The 21,167-nt window shown below is 49.5% G+C and overlaps 1 protein-coding gene across 2 annotated transcripts in view; it reads left to right on the top strand.

Moving 5' to 3' along the window:
* The window catches only part of UBASH3A (ubiquitin associated and SH3 domain containing A), a 33,943-nt gene extending 13,047 nt beyond the window's left edge, over window positions 1-20,896 (top strand). Inside the window, exons 7-14 of one of the 2 annotated variants that reach the window (XM_084754004.1) lie at window positions 7,682-7,808; window positions 11,843-11,942; window positions 13,265-13,387; window positions 14,231-14,323; window positions 16,119-16,263; window positions 16,877-16,983; window positions 17,870-17,979; window positions 19,791-20,896. In XM_084754004.1, the coding sequence (XP_084610130.1) occupies window positions 7,682-7,808; window positions 11,843-11,942; window positions 13,265-13,387; window positions 14,231-14,323; window positions 16,119-16,263; window positions 16,877-16,983; window positions 17,870-17,979; window positions 19,791-19,928 (943 nt within the window). In that variant the 3' untranslated portion in view covers window positions 19,929-20,896. The remainder of the gene's footprint in view (window positions 1-7,681; window positions 7,809-11,842; window positions 11,943-13,264; window positions 13,388-14,230; window positions 14,324-16,118; window positions 16,264-16,876; window positions 16,984-17,869; window positions 17,980-19,790) is intronic. The other variant, XM_084754005.1, reaches the window with a different exon arrangement.
* Window positions 20,897-21,167: the final 271 nt, after the last annotated feature.

The raw sequence follows: 21,167 nt of genomic DNA, 5'->3' as shown, positions 1-21,167 counted from the left end.
CAACTTCATTCTTCATCAGTTCTGTTCCCCGTAAACAGTGTAGCTAAGCATTTTTGCTGCAACACAGGGACCTTTCCAAGCTTCCTACGTCTGTGTCTCCATCCTGTGGGCATCCTTGGGCAGCAGCTGTCACCCTCACACTCTATGTGCACTCTGCCAGGAGTAACCGTGACTTTTTTTTTTTGGCTGTGTGTGTGTGTGTGTGTGTGTGTGTGTGTGTGTGTACAAACACATTGTGTGTATGAGTGTGTTGTGCTTGTTTGCTGGACATGGTCTGTGGACAGATTTTTCTAGCCTCTGTATTCAGGGAGTGTTTTTCTTGTGTCTCTTTGTATCAAAGCTGCTCATAAGGCAAAGCTGTGGAAACAGCACTATTTTATTTATGTGTTTATTGGAAGCCAGTTAAAGAGTGTGGTAAAAGTTCTGGTAGCTAAAACTTCTGTTTTGAAAAAAATTAAGACACAATGTATTTTAAATATTCAAAACAAATGATTGGTTTTGGTCATTTTTTTAAATAGAGGGTTTTCTGAAAACATTTATGAAGGGAGATCAGGTGACCTCTATGCTGCTATTTCTTTCTGTTAATTAACCTTACATTTGGCTTCACATGACAAGCCAGGGACAGTGTTTGTGTTCTTGAGCTAGCCCATGAAATGGAGTTGACTGTGTAGTAGGACTCAATTTTTTCCTCCTGGCCCCAAGCTCCCAGAATATGACTCATAAGACTCAAAATATAATTACAAATACCTAGGCCATATAGCTAGGCTCTTCTATGACTATCTCTACTTAAAATAACCCATTTATACTAATCTACATTCTGCCACATGGCCGGTTACCTCTGCTCAGGTACCATGCGTCTGTCCTCCTCACATCTTCCTAGGTGAATCTCTCTACTCCTCGCTCTATCCCAGAATTCTTTCTGCTTACAGGATGTCCCATCTTCTATTCTACCCTTTCCTATAGGCCACAGGTTTTTTAATTGACAGGTGTTGCACCCTTATAATACACAAGATAGTCTCTCTGCAATTGACAACAAAGTAGGTCCTCTACCACCCCTACCTGGGCAGGATCTCATGTAACCCAGGCCTCCCTGGGACTCACTATATTGCTATATAACCAAGGATGACCTTGAACTTCTGATCCTCCTGTCTCCATCTCCAGAGTACCAGCAGTATAGACATGTGCCATCCCATGGGTTTCATGTACGTTAGGCAGCTGAGTTAACCATGGATTCTTATATGTATTTATGAATCTGCCGTGTATACTAATTTAAAATAGCATTTAAAACGCATAGATTCATCCAGTTCTGCTGGGGGCCATTCCTTGTTATCTTGGCTTCATATGCTAATTCATAAAAGCTGAGGAGCAAACGTAGAAACTCAGGAAGAAAGCCTCAGCCATGACTCCAAGGCTGTCACCTCAGCTGTCAGCTCATGGTCCACTGAGTCACAAGGGCCTGCCGAGAGAGCTGAATGCCCTCTTGTGAAAGCTGAGTTCCCAGCTTAGAAGGTGAAGGGCTGAACAATGTCACAAAAAACAAGGGAGCTTTGGTTTCCTGCAGAAGCCACATGGCCAGTTGGCTGCTCTAAAAACAGAAGAGCATAGGACAGGAGAGGTCAGCATCTGATTCCAGGTGGCTTTGAGGGGAGGGGCTAATAGCCCCTCATCCTTCTCTTCTTACCAAGGGCAAAAGATCTCACTGTGACAGAGGTGCCATCAGCCAAGGGGCAAGCCTGGGTCTGCAGCTGCAGTGAGCTGTGGCTAACAACAGCTCCATGTCACCATTAATGTGTCCCCTGCACCTCTAAGTGTCCCACCTTGTGATCCTGACCTTCCTGGGAGACCAGTTTCTCTTAGGAACCAGTGTGTATTCACACAAAGTTGTAAGAAAAAGCAAGTTCTGACTGAATGCTGTGGCATTTCTGATGGCCCCTATTCCCCCAGTAGAATCAGCCCTTCCTCACAGGACAGCAACAAGCCCCCAGGCTGACTGTGGCATGGCTGTAAGCTGGGAGGTGGCAATGGGCTGTCTCTGGATTTTAAAGCTGCTAAAACTTCTTTTTTATTTTAGTTTTTCGAGGCAAGGTTTCTCTGTGTAGCCTTGGCTGTCCTGGACTCCCTGTGTAGACTAGGCTGGCCTCGAACTCACAGCGATCCACCTGCCTCTGCCTCCTAAGTGCTGGGGTTAAAGGCATGTGCCACCACACCCAGCTAAAAATTCTTTTAAACTTGTAAAGAGGTCTTAGTTTGGTACACGGTGGTGTCTAGCTTTCATTCCAGTACTTAGGAGGCAGAGACAGGCAGCCAGGACTACACAGTAAGACCCTGTCTCAAGAGAGGTCCTGGCATGCCTGAGTGTGTCATGAAACTGTTAAGCAGGGAGGAATGTGGTCAGACAGCTGTGTGCACAGATAGCTGACCCTCGGGCAAACAGCTTGTTGTATAGACATTGGATATATATCTCCCAAGGCCACAGGACATGCTTGATATGGATAGCAAGAAGCACTGGTATGCCAGCACCCAGGAAGAGTTCTGCAAAGCACGCAGGAAGAGGCCCCTTCCTGCTCAGAGGACACCATCCCAGCCCTGAAGGTGCCTGCTGTGTGAACACGTCGTTCTTTACAGGCAACGCACCAGCACCGGTATGACGTTCCCCAGCCTTGACGATGGTGGCTACAGGACTCTGAGGACCCAATAGTCTGATCTAACGCCCACTTGTTACTTGCAAACCACATATTAGTGAAAGGTAGCTGCGGGGGAGGGCACACTGCTGAGCTGCCTCAGTTTCAGACGTCTTCAGAGGGTGTGCATACGGCCCCGGCTGAGGACCAGAGAGCCAAAAGCTGGGCTCAAAGCCCAGAAGGAAGCTGCCTTCTAACCACACGACGACATCGCACCGCAGAAGACTTCAAACCCCACAAAGCAAGCTGGTGGTAGGAGACTCCCCCATAGCAAGGGCACTGCTGCTGGGTGAGATGCACCCCTCCAAAAACCCATGCGTTGAAGCCCTGATGGACATTTCTTTTTATTTAATTTTTTTTTAAAGAGAACAGCCTTTAAATTAAGGTATCCCTTATCTGATCTTACCTTGTTCAGAGCGACAACTATTAAGGACACAAAGGAGAAGATACCAACTTATCTTTCAGGCCCAGGACAGAATCCCCCAAGATAAATCATAAGTCCTTGTATCATCTATTGATCTTGGACCTCCTGGTCTCCGGGGCAGTGAAACAAGGAAACCTGTTCTGTCACTGAAGCCCCAGTCTGTGTGATGGTAGCCCCAGGACTTTGTCTTTTAAATGCTGCACCCTGAGGTGGGCCCCCTTCTAAGAACAAAGGAGACTAGAAACATATCTATTTCTAGGGCACAAGCTAACCGCTAAGTGACTCTCTTAAGTCCAAGAGAAAGACGAAAATGGCAAAATGTCACGTGCTTCCCTCTCTCTACTCTCCCCACGGGTGGGCCCCTCACCCTCTCGATTGCATTTTGTAATTGAAAGACTAGCGGACAAGCCCGACTTCCTCTCTGACTGTAAAGTTCACAGATGTCCCTCAGAGATAACAATGATTCTACTGTCTGAACTGTGAGCCCCCGGGTGACACAGGTGCCCCTGCCTTGCCCTCAGGAAGAAGACCGTGACCTGCACTTCCTGTGTCAGGACTCTTCAGCTGTCCGTGCTCTGTGTGACACGCTTGTTGAAGAGGGGCTGTCTGTGGCTCCAGTGTGTGTCACTCTTCAGCTACGGGATCCTCTGATACCTCATCTCACTGGCTTCTGCAGTGTCAGTCTGCATGAGGAAAGTCCATATCTTCTGGTAGTGTGCCTAGCCTTTAATGGCTGAGCCATCTGTCCAAACCCCGACTTCATATGGAAGAGCCCGTAAGAGGTTACACACTGAGACAAGACAGACCACGGTGACAGGAACAGAGGACCATAACTTGTGGGTAATAAAAAAAAATAATAATTGATGAGACAAACGAAATGGCTCAACAGTTAAGACCACTGGCTGCTCTTTCAGATGGACCCAGGTTCAATTCCCAGCAGCCACATCGCAGCTCACAACTATCTGTAAATCCAGTCCCAGGGGATCTGATGCCCTCTTCCGGCCTCCGTGGGTATCAGACATACATGCAGGCAAAACTCCCATATACATAAAGTAAAATAAAGTGTTTAAATGTATGAATGACATCAAAATGCCACAAAGGTCGCAGATGGCCCAGGGCTTGGTCCCAGATGTCAGGCAGACAGTTGCAGCCAAGATGCAAGGCGAGTGATGCCATGTGGCCTAGACAGGTCTCAGGCTGGAATCCTGGGGACCTGGTGTTGTCTGCCATGTGATAATCTGTTCTAAGAAAAGGTCTGAGAGACCTGGAGAGATGGCTCAGAGGTTAAGAGCATTGACTGCTCTTCCAGAGGTCCTGAGTTCAATTCCCAGCAACCACATGGTGGCTCACAATCATCTATAATATGATCTGGTGCCCTCTTCTGGCATGCAGGTGTACATGCAGGCATACATATAATATGTACATATAATAAATAAATCTTTTAAAAAAGAAAAGGACTGAGCAAATAACAATATACCTCAAGGATGGCTGAGGAGAGTGAGTCACCAGGACTTGTCAACTTGAGTCACTTGTGAAACTTAAGACAAAATCGTAGAGTGGCCATTTGCTAGAATGTCACTGAATGAATTCATCTAAATGAAACATCAGGAGAAGAGAGCTGAGAAGATTTTGGCACCAAAGTAATGAGTGAAGGGATCAGCTTGCAGCTGAATGAGTGGCGTTCTTGGCCCAACACATACAAGGCCCTGGGTGTGATCTACAGCGCCCCCTATGCCCAGGTGTGGTAGTGCACACCTGTAAACCCAGAACTCAACAGGGGAGAATCAAGTGTTCAATGGTATCCTTGGCTACATAGTTTAAAGCCAACCTGGGATATATGAGAGCCTGTGTCCAAAAAAAAATTGTTTAAAGGAGATACTAATGGTACGATAAATTAAAATCAAAATAGGGTGTGGTTCTAACGAAAGAAGACAGCTGAGTGGGACCAACCAGGTATTAGGCAACAGAGAAGCTTGGCATCCTGGGAAATTCGTGTCTGGGAGCCCCCACAGAAGCTGAGGGAGAAGAGTGAGTGACAACAGCAGTATTTATACCCCATCCACATAGTTCACCCAATCAATGCCTGGCAGAGACAAGAAATAAACAGAAGAAACACGTTTTTTTAGACAAATATGCTTCTGGCTTCTGGGCTGGGAGAGCTGTGATGGGGCAGAGGCAAGAGAGTATCTCAGAATGCTTGGTTGGCCTGTCTTTGGTTGTGTCCAGTCGCTGCTTGGCATGCATGGCCTCTGTACATTCAGAACGACCCAGGGAGAGCAAGAGGAGGCCTGAGCTTTTCCATAAGGCGTTAATGATGTCCACGCTCCTGTGAGAAGTTCCTGTCTGAGCAGCTTCCTGCCTCAAGCTTTCCTTTGAAAATGGCTGTGACTCTGGCCTTAAGTGGTCCTGAGCCGTACCCTCACCCAAAGCCAGCTCAGTGGTGCCGCGCGCATCACTAAGAGGAGAGCCAGGCTTACAGTGGCCATGTCAAACTTCACAGGCTCCCCAGCTCCTTCAGGGGAAAGCCACTCTCTCCCATGGCTCAGCCAGAAAGCCTGGAGTTGAGCTTGGGTGTGTCTCAGTGGGAAATCACTGACCTAATGTGCAGGTATGATCCATATAACACTGCAGAGAGAGGATGTGGAGGGAGTGGGGGGGGGGGAAGCAGAGAGGAGGATGAGAGAGAAGCCTGGTGCAGAATCCTCCCCCACAGCTCAGGTTACTGCGCACACGCTCACCAAATCCGACTGCTCCTCACACTCGCTCCAAGCACCAACCTCAGGCAAGCCCTGAGGCTCTGCACCCCTAACAGCTCCCCTGTTCTACCTCTGCCTCTCCTCCCTTGGCACACTCTGTTCCAGCCACGCTGGCCTCTGCTGCTCCTCTAACCCTCAAGAGAGTCGAGCCACGGCACATCTGCCTCCTCAGCCTGCCCCTGCATCCATCCTTACCCCCATCCCCATCCATCCACATATGCTATGTCACTCACAGCCTTGAGGGATTTGGGGAAGCTGTGACCACCCCCAGATAGCCAGAAGCCTGCTCAGACAGGCCACACCTTCACTATTGCAGCCCATAATATCCCACCTTCTGAAGCCCAACTGTGCAATCTGCTTTAAAAAAAAAAAGTGGGTCAGGGTTTAAATACGGATGGATGCAAAGATTAGGTGGTTGAATTCAATGGCTGACAAAGTCGTGGCCACCTTTTCTTTTTCAGTGTGTTGTAACCATTTTCCATGTTCCCAATAATGAATCAAAACGTTCCTTGTCCCTGAAGGAATTGGAGAGTAACCCTGCTGGGTCAACAGAGAGTGAGAGCTAAGACTCTCAGACTTACAGGGCGGTAGGCAGAGCTTTTCACAGACTGCAACCCAGAAGAGCCTAGAGTGTCTGTCCAAGAACCTCAGGAGTGGCTAACCCCCACTGGGACCGCGGGTTATTTTTAAACAGTTTGCAGAAACTTTTCCTCGTATGAAATGATTTCTGCATTGGGGAAATCACTCCTTTTCTGCTCCAAGAAGGAGTCCTGTGCTCTGCATTGCTCGCTCAACCTCCTCTCTCACCACCTGCCTGTTACTTCCAAACAGGAAGGAAGCTTGTGAGTGTAACACCCCTTCCTGTTTCATCTCTTGGGGTTCACTTTCCAGTTTTCTTTGACTCCTCTCCTTCTGGCATGTCCCCAGATTGTCTCCTGATGGCCTGTTGACCCTGTGGCCTTTTAGGTAATTTACAGTTTTCTGGTTACTTGTAAGTCCTCAGGAGCTGTTAGTACCCACTACCCACAGAATGATGCATCTCTAGCTCTTGAGGGTGTCTGGCCAACATTACAATATCCCAGCCACTTCTGTCTGAACACCTCTAGCTATAGTAGATGCTAAATCAGAAGATGGTGTGTGAGCGGGAATAGATTTGGTGTTCACTAGAGGTCCAGAACAGGCAGGGCGTAGGGATGGGGCACGGTGGGGAGGGGAATCAGCTGAAGTTTGTGTTTGGCAGGTCTGGAGTCCTCGGGGCAGCCCAGCAGGTAGGGACCCAAGAAAGATCTAGGACTATAACGTGTGGCTGAAAGTAGCTTGGAGACAGATTCCACTGTTCCATGGAGACCTCCACCTTAAGATTCCCACCCTGCCCTACATGCACGGGAGCATCCATTTTACTCGAGGGCTGCTGGTCTCGCCACCAATCTCATCTAAAAGGCACCTTCTTGGTGATGCTGAAAACACGAGAGCTTGGCACAGTGACACACATCTGCACTCCTAGCTCCTTGGAAGGTTGAGGTGAGAAGCTGTCTTAAACCAAGAGATCGTGGCCAGCTTGAGCAACACAGAGAAACTGCCATCTCTAAAATAAAGTCATATTTGACCAGCATCTGGGAGTGCTGTTGAAATAGGATGGCATCACCGTGGTGCTAGAGCCATGAGCCAACGAGTCATGCCCCGAGCACTCTGCACATTTGGCTTCATTTTGTGGTCCTTACTGCAGAGGTGAGGCACATATTCCTGGGAACATTCATGATCAGAAACCATGGTGACGATATGTCATGTCTGTGTTCACAGCCTCTCCTCTTCCCCCACAGGACATACACATTCAGTCTAGCCATGGACATGAACTCTAGGAGGGACGGTGAAGCCAGCAGCAGGAGAAATGGGGAGTCCCACACCCCGCCAATGCCAAGGAGCATTAGCAGCATACAGGCTCTGCAGGTAACAGGGCCCTGGTTTTGTTGCTGTTGCTTTGTCTTGATTTTGGTTCTTTGCTTGGTTCGGTTTGGTTTGTTAGTAAACCATGCTTGCTGGTATAACATCATGGTAGCCATAGCTGCTAGACTTTGGCTTTTCTCCCAAGTGAGGATGAGCCTATACACACAGGAGCCCCTCCTGAAGGTTGATGTATTACTGCCAAGGACCCTCGGGCTTTTCCCCAAACACAGGCCTCCCCAAGAACACAATGAGCATACACCCGGTGAATGTGAAGTGCTAAGGACAGCCTGGAAAGTTCCAGAGAGCTGCTGCCCACTCACCACCATGACCTGAGTCTGCTGGGCACTGTCAGGTTAAAGTTAAAACAAAATAAAATAGCAGCTTCTGTACCTCTAGATCACAGGTTTTTTGTTTGTTGTTTTGCTTTGTTTGTTTGTTTTACCAATTGATGCAACCATCTGGGGATGGAAAATATTATAGAAGACTGAATCCCATCCTAATCAGCTTCCCAGTATTCCAACAAAATACCCAAAATGACCAGCTTTAAAAACTGAATGCTTTGTTCTGGTCTGTTTGTCATGGTCTTAGAGTCTTCAGTCTGTCATCATTCAGACCTGTTGCTCTGGGCCTGTTCTGGCACAATCTACTATGATGGCGGCAGATAGGGAAGGAGAGCTGGTTACCTGACAGAAGTCAGAAAGCAAAAAAAGGAAGGGGCTGGGTAACAAGAGCCCTTCAAAGTCACAAGTCCAGTGACCTAACTTCTTCCCACGAGACCTGACCTCCTAAAGGTCCCACTCTCAGTAGTGCCATAGGCTGGCCACTAGACCTTCCACATCCAAGCTTTTGAATGACATTCAAGATCCACACTGGCTGTGGTGACACATATCTGTAATCCCAGCACTTGGTGGTGGTGATGGGGAGAGAGGTCGAAGCAGGAGGATAGCCATGAGTCTTGAGACCAACCTGGGCTACACAGAAAGTTCCAGGGCAGCCTGGGCTACATTGTCAGACAATGTCTCAAAAGAAAGAAAGAAAGAAAGAAAGAAAGAAAGAAAGAAAGAAAGAAAGAAAGAAAGGGAGGGAGGGAGAAAGAGGGGGTGGGAGGGAGGGAGGCAGGCAATCACTGCACCAGTACTGAGCCATTCAGACTTTGCCTGTCATTGTTCTGTAAACAACACAGCATAATTACTGTTCACACAGCATTAGGTGTTTGAGTCGCCTGGAGAGAGTTAGAGTGCACAGGGCATCAATGTGCCTATGCTCAATAAAAATATCACATCATTTTATACAAGGGACTTGAGCATCTGTGGCTTTGCTACCTGCAGGGGTACTCAGCCCACCTCAGGGGCACTGTGCACTGTGGGATCTGTGCGATGGCTGCCCTACTCACTAAGAGCACGTGGGCAGGCAGGGATTGGCCAGCTATAGGAAGGCAATGAAGAAGATGAGGAAGGGCTTCTTACCTGGGTGCTCAGAGGCAAAACACTTACACCTGGGCATGTGGAAAAGCTGCCTTGGGATGGACTCAAGCATGGGTGGTCTTGGAGGGCAGAAGAAGAAGAAGAAGAAGAAGAAGAAGAAGAAGAAGAAGAAGAAGAAGAAGAAGAAGAAGAAGAAGAAGAAGAAGAAGAATTGCAGTAAATGAGCAAACTATAAATAGATTAGTGTGTGTGTGTGTGTGTGTGTGTGTGTGTGTGTGTCTGTGTGTCTGTGTCTGTGTGTCTGTGTCTGTGAGAGGGGGGAGGGAGGGAAAAAGAAACATGAAGAGATAGATGGATAGATAGATGATAGATTGTTGGAAGATGATAGATAGATAATAGACAGTAGATAGTAAATTGATAGATAAGTGATTATGTAGTAGTTATTTTTCCTATTGCTGTGATAAAACACCACAACCAAAGGATCTTATAGAAGAAAGCTTATTTGGTTTATAGTTTTTATTAGATTTCTCTAGAGAAACAAAACTGGTAGAATAAATATCTATGTATTAAAAAGGGATTTACTAGAATGGTTTACAGGCTGTGGTCCTGTGCTTCCAACCATGGCTGTCTCCCAGAGGAAAGGACAAGACTCTGGTAGTTGTTCTGTCCTTGGGGCTGGAGTCCCAGAGGATTCCTAGAGAGCTGCCGCTCTTCAGCCTGCGTTGGAGTCCTGAGGAAATGGGTTCTCGCACCTGCAAAGGAATGCCTCAGCAACAGGAGAGATGACAGTGAGGGTGAGGGCAGGCAGGCAAAAAGCAGAAATGTCCTCCTTCCAGGTCCTTTTATCAGTCTGTCACCAGGATGGGTGGCCCAGACTGTGAGTGGCACCTCACAGGCATGGTCAGCTGCTTGGTTTTCAGTTGATTCTAGACGTAGTCAAGTTGACAACCAAGATCAGCCATCAAAGCATCCCATCAATGGGGTAAGAGTCCATCATGGTGAGAGGGCAATGCAGCAAGGAGCGGGTGTGGCTGGCAAGAGCAGGAAGTGAACAGTTCACATCCTTAAATGCAAAATCAAAACAGAGCAAAGTGGGACTGGAGAGATGGCTCAGAGGTTAAGAGCACTGGCTGTTCTTCCAGAGGTCCTGAGTTCAATTCCTAGCAACCACATGGTGGCTCACAACCATCTGTAATGAGATCTGATGCCCTCTTCTGGCCTGTAGGCACATATGCAGGCAGAGCACTGTGTACATAATAAATAAATAAATAAATCTTAAAACACACACACACACACACACACACACACACACGGAGCAAAGTGGAAGAGGGGCAAAGCTTTCATCTCTTAAGGTCTGATTCCCAACAACATACTTCCTCCAACAAGGGTGTACCTCCTAAACCCACCCCAAACAGTACTGCCAGCTGAGGACCAAGTATTCAATTACCTAAGCCTATAGGGGACACTTTTCATTACAACCATCATAGATAGATAGATAGATAGATAGATAGATAGATAGATAGATAGACAGATAGACAAATAATACAAATTTAGACAGTCAGCAGTAGGTGTGTGTATGTGTGTGTGTGTGTGTGTGTGTGTGTGTGTGTGTATTGATGATAGGTAGATTTGGGAAATAGATACATAGAATAGATACATAGATATATGGGCATATACATAATATAAATTTAGACAGACAGGTAGGGATATATATAATTGGGATGTGTGTGTATATATATATAATACATACATACATACTTGGGAGATAGAGACAGATAAGTGATAGATAGATAGATAGATAGATAGATAGATAGATAGATACAGACAGACAGACAGACAGACAGACAGACAGACAGACAGAAAGACACTTGGAAGAGACAAAAAAAAAGTGGAAAAGTACATGTCTGTAATGGGGCCAGTCTTCTTTTCATCTCCCTTATGAAGTCATGGAGCCCAGGAAATTAAACAGGGAAAAATAAAAGCAATCTCCTGGCCTCACACTGTGAAGGCTGACAGCCTGACCACAGTCACTGGGCAGCCTGACCACAGTCACTGAGCAGCCTGACCACAGTCACTGGGCAGCCTGACCACAGTCACTGGGCAGCCTGACTACAGTCACTGGGCAGCCTGACTACAGTCACTGGGCAGCCTGACCACAGTCACTGGGCAGCCTGACTACAGTCACTGGGCAGCCTGACTACAGTCACTGGGCAGCCTGACCACAGTCACTGGGCAGCCTGACTACAGTCACTGGGCAGCCTGACCACAGTCACTGGGCAGCCTGACTACAGTCACTGGGCAGCCTGACCACAGTCACTGGGCAGCCTGACTACAGTCACTGGGCAGCCTGACCACAGTCACTGGGCAGCCTGACCACAGTCACTGGGCAGCCTGACCACAGTCACTGGGCAGCCTGACTACAGTCACTGGGCAGCCTGACCACAGTCACTGGGCAGCCTGACCGCAGTCACTGGGCAGCCTGACCACAGTCACTGGGCAGCCTGACTACAGTTGTTGAGCACCCTGGGAGAGGCTCTGTCTCTAGGCCATGGCTGGTGGATACTGCAGACTGAGTCTGGTTATTAACTCCTTGCCCCATTGCTCCCACCCCAGGCTACCATTGCGAGGAGAGGTGTTCTGGTCGTACGCCATGGGGAGAGAGTGGACCAGGTCTTTGGGAAGTCTTGGCTGCAGCAGTGCACTACCACCGATGGTAGGTTGAGTCCAGATGACTCTAGACAGACTGGCTATATGTCCTTGAGGGACCCTAGATCCCAACAATGCTGTCCCTAAGAGCAACCATGGCAGAGCAGCTGCTGGGCGAATGTTAGCACCGCCAGGCTTTGGGGTCACTAGTGTGGATATGGAAACCCACCCACATACACATTGGCCACATGTCTGAGCCAGGCCCTTGGCATCAGTTCAGTGACTTGTGACAATTCTGGTTTCCCCTTTTCTCTGATGACGAGGTTAAGCCACTCGTTTCTGGTCACACAGCTCATAGCTGAGGGACGGTATTGTTTCCTAGAAAGAAAATCCCAATCATTCCATTTTATCAATGAAAACTCAGGAACCAGATGCTGGGGTGAAAAATTTGCTCGCTCAGAGAGGTAGAGTAAGCACCCAGCTGACCTTTCTATTCAGCTGACATCCCAAAAGGAAAAAGTCCTTCCTCCTTCTCCACACTGACCATTCAACTCAATGTCACTCCTTTCTACTTCCTCTGCATCTCTCTATCCATCCTCTGGACTTCCTCTCACTCTCTTATGGTTTTTTTTCCCTATATTTACTTCCTGTCAATCTGGTTACTTGCTCTACCTCTTGACCTAGTGTTAACTTCATTTAATCCTGTTTACAGAAAGCTCCTGGATTAAAGGTGTGTGCTAGGGCTGAGCCACACCACAAGTGCTTGTTTACAGTAAACAGAGAGCTCTAGGCTCAAAGACTGAGTCACACCACAATCAGAAACAGGTTTTTACAGTTCACGATCTTGGGGTTCACAATGGGATCAAACATCTTGCAACAGGTCAGGATTTCTAGCAGGTTGAGAGACCTTAATCAAACTCAAAGGGACCAAGGTGTCATGCAGCCCCTGTTTTCTGGTCCTGCATTCAAACACCCAACTGAAGAGTTCCCAAGGTGGGTCACCTTCACCCAACTGTGGGCTGTCGCACCAGCGCACATGGGAGGCTTCACACTGTCCCCAGTTAACTGATAACTACTAAGAAGCTTGTCCTGGGGACACAGCTTCCTCTCACCTGTGTGAGCGTTGAGGGCTAAGAGGATAAAGTGGGCTCCTGGCCCCTGGGGCTCAAACCTAAGTGCTCTGCATTTGAGAACAAGTTACAAGCCTGCAAAGCAATATCTTTTCCATGTATTGAGTGCACATCACAGAGAATATTCCATAAATGACAACCCTGGCAAGGACTTAGAGAATAGCCTTCCCTGGGGTGTGGGTCTCAGTCTTGGTGACTTGGGTGACAAATGAGATCTGACTCAATGGTCTCAGATGTCTGCTACTTGTTTCTACCTTAGGAAAATACTACAGGCCAGACCTGAACTTCCCCCGAAGCCTGCCCAGGAGGAGCAGTGGCATCAAAGACTTTGAGAATGACCCACCATTATCATCCTGTGGAATTTTCCAGGCCAAACTTGCTGGTATGTCTAAGAGTGAGCCCACGGTAGGGGGAACAGTAATGATTATAGCTGTGTACACTGAACCCCTGCCATGCAGCCTTTGCCATCAGTATCGGTATCTTCCCCTACCAGGACACAGAGATTGTCTTAATTACTGTTGTACTGCTGTGGTGAAATGCCATGACCAAGACAACTTATAAAACTAAGCATTTAATTGAGGGCCTGCTTACAGTTCCAGAGGGTTAGCTCACGGTCATCACGGCAGGGAGCATGCTGGCAGGCAGGCACGGCATTGGAGCAGCAGCTGAGAGGTTGTATCCTGATCTACAGGCAGGAGGCAGAGGGAGACCTCAAAGCCCGCCCCCCAGTGACACACCTCCTCTAACATGGCCACACCTCCTAATGCTTCCCAAACAATTCTACCAACTGGGGACCAAATATTTAAATATATGAGCTGGCGGGGGGGGGGGGGGAAGGGAGGAGGGCATTCTCAGAGATGCTAGATCATTTACCCAGGGTCACATAGCCCCTCCATCTTTCAACACAGTCAAGCCATATGGCTCACATGCCAAGTACAACCCCTTCAGTTTCCTCTTATTCCTGCTCTGTGGCCCTCGGGGTGGAACCTCCAGTACCTACAGGCTCACTGACCCCTGGGCCACCCCCCTCCCACCATAAAACATAACAATGTAGTCACAAAAGTGATTGCTGGTCACAGTTGCAGGTTCTACCCTAACCTGGTGGAGGGGGGGGGCCTGCAGTTGTGTGCAGCAGTGGCTTGGAAGCCTCATACATCCCTGCCTGCCACCAAGACAAGCCCGCATCCTGGGCTGACACATGAAGGATGCACCTGCTGTTTTCCAGGAGAGGCCCTGCTGGACAGCGGAACCAGAATCACAGCAGTCTTTGCGTCTCCAGCCCTGCGCTGTGTGCAGACGGCCAAGCACATCCTGGAAGGTGGGTGAGCAGCTCAGCCTCACCTTGCCTCTTGGCTTGACTTGGGGCTGCTCTCCATGGGGAGCAGAGAGGGAATGGAGGTGAACAAGATGATGGGCGGAGAATGGGCACAACTAAGCTAAAAGGCAATTAGAAACCAGCCACCTAGAAGCTGCTGGAAAAAATGACGCACTCACACCTCAGTATGGTAGGGGACCTGTGGGGACAGGTGTCACAGGGCCAACATCTGTCATGATACTTTGCTCTGTGGCTCCTTACTGCTGGGGCTGCTGCCGACCCTTCTAGATCCGTGAGTGACTTCCCAGAGCAGGGTCAGTGCAAGAGGGGAGCTGTCCATCTTCCTTTCAGGAAGCCGCTTGCAGATCCTGTCAGGCCGTGCAAGACAACAGAGCTATGTGGGAGGCCAGTGGTCACCCGGGGTTCTGCCCACATGTAGAGGGTCATGGAAGTGTACACAGCGTGGGATGAAAGCCCTCTTTGTTCACTGCAAAACAAGGTTCCTGTCCAAAGTCAGCAGTTAGGAGGCAGGGGCCATGCCTCTAGTGTGAACCCCTCTTGCCTACTACATTTTCATCCCATTCACAGACAGCCTCACTCAATGGGTCTTTTGGTCAAGATATAAAATGCTTGGGAAGGATGTGCCATGAGGGATCAGAATGTTCCAGATGTTCCCCCCCCCCCCCACTCTTTCCCTCTTGCCCCGTCGGGATTCCCTGTCACTATCATCATATCCTTCTAACAAGGGTGAGACTGTAGGGCTGGAAAGATAGCTCAGAGGTTCAGAGCACTGACTGCTTTTCCAGAGGTGATGAGTTCAATTCCCAGCAACCGCATGGTGACTCACAACCATCTATAATGCAATCTGGTGCCCTCTTCTGGCGGGCAGATGTACATGCAGGCAGAACACTGTATACATAATAAATATTTTTTAAAAAACGGAGGTAGGAGGGTAAAACTGTGAGCCTGCTGCCTATGGTGGTTCCCTAGAAAAGCATCATGGCCCCCTTGATGGGCAGCATGCTGTCAGCCCTTGGAGGACTACAACTGCCTGGTGGCTTGGGTCTTTGACGACACCGCAATGCTGTGCTTAAATTCCAGGATGACGTTTGCCAGGAAAGAGTCACATGTGTGAAGGGTTTCCTTGGACTCACCTATAGGTTGGAGTCTTAGTTTGCTTTTCCATCACTGATAAAAATGCTAACCAAAACCAACTCGGAGAAGGAAAACGTGTATTTGACTTAGCTTTCCACGCCACGATTCATCAGTCAGAGCGGTTGTGTGGTAGGGACCCACAGCAGAACCCTGCAGGCAGCAACTGACATCATGGAGGGGTGCTGCTTACTACCGGCTTGCTCCCCATGGCTTGCTCATCCTGCTTTCCTCAGAGCACCCAGGATTGCCTGCTCAGGAGCGGCACCACCCACAGTGGTTCTGGTCTTCCCACCTCAGTAATTAACCAAGGAAAATGGGCATAATAGTGCACGCCTGCCATCTCAGCACTTGAGATGCAGAGGCAGGCAAGTCTCTGTGAGTTCAAGGCCTCTACATGGTGAGTTCCAGGGCAGCTAGAGACTTGCCCTACAGCCTGATCTTACAAAGGCATCTTCTCAATCAAGGTTCCCTCTTCCCAGATGACCATAGCTTGTGTCAAGTTGACCAAAAAAAAAAAAAAAAAAAAAAAAAAAAAAAAGCTAATTAGCATGGTGGATCTAGCTATGAAGAAACTTCTTTCTGTAATACTGGCAATGCTCTACGCTTGTTTTCCACTGACCCCGCCCCCCACCACCACCCCCAGAACTCAAACTGGACAAGAAGCTAAAGATAAGAGTTGAGCCCGGCATCTTCGAATGGATGAAGTGGGAAGCCAGCAAGAGCACTCTGACCTTCTTGACCTTGGAGGAGCTGAAGGAGGCAAACTTCAATGTTGACCTTGACTACAGGTATGCATGTACCTTGCGAGTCTCTGCCACTGAGGCCTCTCTAGTTCTTGTCAAAGAAACTCTGTCTACTGAGGTGGGGCCCTGCACTGGAGAGTGAAACAGACTGAACTGTACCTTTAGCAGGGGCAGCAGGGAGGCGATGGGAAATGGCTTGAGGGGTGTGGGCTTGCTCAGCCACACCAACAAGACTCCTCGTGAAGGCAGCTACAGCGAACACACCATCACCTGGAGGTGATGGAGGCTAGGGGACCTGACCACATATGGAAGATGGGGTGTCCCTCTTCAAACTGGCCCTGCAAGGATAGACACAGATGGCCCTCATCCAGAAGAGGTTCCTGAAGAGAAGGGTCTTCATCCTTCTCCAGGGTGACTATCCCCAAGTAGTCTGAGATGTACAGCTTTCCTGTTGTCAGTCAGCCTCCACACTGGTGGTACCACAGCCCTCTGCCAGTGTGGAGCACACCCAGGAGCCACTTCTGGCCACGAATCTATGTTCCCTGCCTGGGAGGTTGTCTGGGGCATCATGGTCCTTCTCCACTGCTCCCTCACACTCTTGGTCTCCAGAAAGCTCTATCTAGGGCAGCATCCACATCTCTCTCCATCCCCTTTCCAGGCCTGCGTTCCCCCGCTGCTCCCTCATGCCAGCTGAGAGTTATGACCAGTACGTGGACAGGTGCGCCGTGAGCATGGGACAGATCATCAACACATGCCCACAGGACAGTGAGTGTCCCATAGGCTTGAGGAGGAGCCGCCTCAGGCTTCCCTGGGATGGGATTGGCTGATTCGAAGCTATTAATGTCCCCCACCTCCCCACGTCCCCCACCCCCATGCTCTGGCCAAGACAGTATCTCATCTCCACCATGACAGGGAGTGAATGCATACACCCATAGTCTGTGTAGCCCTGCATGCTCTGGTGCTGAACACCGTTGGGTGGATCTAAGAACATCAGGGGCTTCACAAACTACGTCTGTCCAAAAGACTAGAGTTAGTCCGAAGGAAACAAGAGAAGCCTAGAATGACAGAAAGATGGGGTAGCCGATGGCTAAGGAAAGTGAGGCTACGCCACAGGCCACCTGCCCTAACTACCAGCCGTGCTCCCCACTTTCCCAGCTTCACACAGTCAACCACCAGCTTTCCGAGCTTCACTTCCTCCAGCATGAAGCACACACACAGCATGGATCCCACACCAGGCTCCATCTGCAGCCCACCATGTCACCTGAGGAAGTTCCTGGAGGCCTGCAAAGGCTTATCTAAAGCAGACAGCATCTCAGACTCACAGTGATAAGCCAGCTAAAGCGATCGGGTCGGGTCTTGGTGGCAGCCATCCGATACCCCACCTGTGGCTGACAGGACCTAGGCAGCCAGCCATAAGGGGATAGTGGCTCGGAACATCCCTATGCCATCCTCGAAGCTGGCACACAGTCGACTCATCCTTCCTACCCCCAGGCCCCCATGTGGGAAGCCGATGTACTCTGAATCATGGGCAAATGACCTCCCACTCCACCACCTCGGGGGCATGGTAGCTGGACCCGCTAGACTTGAGGAAGCCTATATGTTGTACGGCGCTCTCTGGGCCTGCTCTGACCTTGAGCTGTTTCCTCTACAGTGGGCACCACCCTCATTGTGAGCCATAGCTCAGCGCTCGACTCCTGCACGAGGCCACTCCTCAGGCTCCCACCCAGAGAATGTGGGGATTTTGCCCAACTGGTGAGAAAGGTATGTGTCCCCACCTTTTGCCTCAAAGTAAAGCAGGCTCAGGGTCATGGCACTTTTTATGGAAATGAAAACAAATGTCCAGCTAGCCCAGGCCTGGCAGGACCACGTGAATGTGCCCGCCTGCTCCCTGTCAAGAAGTTTCAGGGTTTGTCCTGAGAAGGCCCACAGTTCATCTTCCTGAAGCTCTAACAGCACATCTTCCTGAAGCTCTAACAGCACAGCAAAGGTCCTGTATGTAGGCAGGAGTTAGTGTTTGAGTAAGAGGAGAAAGGTGGGACTGCGTGGCCCTGCCTTCCTCCTGGAAGCCTGGGAGGGGCACTGAGAGTTGTGACCAGGTGCTGGGCCAGTGTTGTGCAAACCTCTAATGACAAGCTGGTGGCAAGCATGCAGAGAAGTGGCATTTTGGGTGACCTACTGAACATGCCCCAGCAAAGCAGAGAGTGCAATGGCGCCGGGCCATGAATTATTCTCAGAACTAGTCTCTGTTTGTCTCTGTCTCTATCTCTGTCTCTGGTCTCTGTCTCTGTCTGTCTCTGTGTGTGTGTGTGTGTGTGTGTGTGTGTGTGTGTGTGTGTGTGTATGTGTGTGTGTGTGTGTGTGTACATATGTGTGCATCTGTCTGCTCTGTCTCTCTGTCTCTTTCACCTGCTGCTCAGGGCTAGGCTCTGGTGCTCTCTCTCTCTCTCTCTCCTTCCCTCCCTCCCTCTTTCTCCCTCATCAAGCTAATTAATCAGTGATTCTGTGCCCTAACTCTTGGTATAAAAAATTGTAGATAAAAGCTGGCCATGGTGGAGCCCGCCTGATGTAATTGTAGCTACTCCGAAGGCTAAGGCAGGATGACCGTGTGAGCTTATGAGTTTGAGAGAAGCCTAAGCAGCATAGGGAAGCTCAGTTCAGTTAGAGGAGGGAGGAAGGTAGGAGGAGGGAAGAGGGACGAGGAGATGGGGAGGAGGAAGAGGAGGATGAAAACAAGGAAATAAGAAACCTTCTAAACTCTGGAACTTTCTTATGCTGGCGATTTGGAGTCCACTCCCACCCTGCCCCAAATTAGAGAGCCTGCTGTGCAGAAGTTCATCCAAGGCCTCTGCTGAATGATGAGCCTTCCAGTCAGGATCAGCAGGCAGGACCCTGAAGAAGCAAGGCTATCCCTTGCCCAGCCCGTCACACCTTCCTGGCAGTCCCTATCTGCAGATAGGATGACTTGTCCCCCACCCAACGGTGACCTCTGCTCCAGCTCCTCCATGCATCTTGGAGTTTTTGCAAATGTTGTCCAACCAGAGAATTTTTAGACTTTAGAAAGAGGGTGAGGTGAGGGAAGAAAGGCATGCCAACAGAAAAGCCTTTAACACAAGGACCCACCAGGCTGGTCCACTTTCAGAGGAAGGCCTGAAGGTCTAGGGTTTCACTTTGAACTTTATTCTATTGTCTAAAGCCTCCATCCTGAATCTTTCTGTACAACTGAGGCGGGAATAAGATACTTTGTAGCTGATTGGCAGGGTCCTCGCTGTCCATAGATATGTGCTACCTGGTAATTCTGTGGGAAAGGAGGACTGGTCTATGGCTCCCAGAATACTTAGCAGCCCTACTCCAAGTTATGACCAATCTCACTTGAGATCCCATTGTTGGGAAGGCTAATTATCCCCAAACGAAAGTAACATGGTAGATGTTGGCTTTGGTTCCATGGCTCCCAGGCAGCCTGGAGCCATCTGGTCCCCTCCATGATGTAGAGACACGTTGTCTGTGGGTTTAAGAAGTGCTCCAACATTGATTGACTTGTAACAACATTCTAAACATCCCAAACCCGCTTCCAGATCCCCTCTCTGGGAATGTGCTTCTGTGAAGAAAACAAAGAGGAAGGGAAGTGGGAACTGGTGAACCCACCAGTGAAGACGCTGACACACGGGGCGAACTCGGCCTTTAACTGGAGAAACTGGATCTCGAGCAACTGAGTTCGCCCAAGCTTTCCAGGAAGAGGCGGCTGCCCTGTGCCAAGGCATGAGGGGCTGTGGTCATGATTACAAAGGTGGTCTAGCCCTGTGCCTGCTGTGACCGGGAGAAGCGCCAAACAGACTTGATGTTCAGGGGTCTTACCATGGCTCATACCTTCCTCACTGCCAGCTGCGGATCTGCTGTCCTGCCAGCCTGACCGCGAAGGCCAGATCAGAGGTCTGGATGGGACACCACATTGCAACGTGTATGCGAGGTTGGAGAGAACAGAGGGGCTGTCTCACTTCCAGGATCTGAAGAGTCCCCAAGCCCACACTCAAAGATGCCACCTTTCTGTTTTTTATGTTCTTAGCATCCCTCCTTCTTTCCGTAGCACTCACTCTTTAGCCAGGGACACAACAACTGAAAGAGGAACCGTGGTCAATAAAAGAATTTGATCTGGCCCACCAGATCAAAGCCAGGACAGCTGCCGGCACCAGCGCGCGTGTGTATGGGTTCTGTGCGGCTGCAAAGACAGCAGTGCTCGAAAGCAGCGCAGAACTCCTAATGCACAGACTAGTGTGTGGTTCTGGAGGTCGGTGTGGGATGTGCTTCTCCTCAGATTCCAGAAGACTCTTTCCCAGCCACTTCCAGAATCCAGAGGCATCTATCCCTCCTAGCAGTGATGTTCTATTGCAAATCACTCCGTCTGGGGACGTTCCAAGGCACAGTCACATAGCCCCTGCCTTCAGCCTCCTGCCTCCTCCTCACAAAGACCCTGGGATAGATTAGGCTCAGCACCCCCAGAATCCTCTCCCACCTTAAGATCCTTGACAACTGTGCCTGCGAGGTCCCTTAGCCACAGAGGTCACATGTTCATGGTCCCAGAAGTGAGGAAGTGTCTTCGAAGGCCATTCTCCAGCCTACCTCAGCCTCTGTTCTTCCAAGCACACCGTGGCTATTGTACAAGGGTCCAGACATAAAGATCTGAATCCACTACACACACTTTGTACAGGGGTTGTTGTTGTTGTTGTTGGGGTTTTGGGGGGGTTGTTTTCGTTTTGTTTTGTTTTGTTTTTTGGCTTGTCTTTTCTCTCTTCTCATCAAGAGGGAGGGATGGGAGCTTTGTGAGTGGAAAGTGTGAGCTCCTTGCCCTGATAGGAAGAACTACCCGCAAAGGCGGCAGGATGCCTTCTCCTGACGGTATGAACCCAGCAGTGCCTCTGGCTTGGAAAACGGTGGTCCAGTGGTAAGTGGGATTC

The sequence above is a fragment of the Acomys minous genome (genome assembly GCF_964271855.1).
Source record: "Acomys minous genome assembly, chromosome: 13".
NCBI classification, from domain to species: Eukaryota; Metazoa; Chordata; class Mammalia; order Rodentia; family Muridae; genus Acomys; species Acomys minous.
The sequence above is the reverse complement of the archived record's forward strand: the minus strand, read 5'-3'. Positions and strand labels throughout refer to the sequence as shown.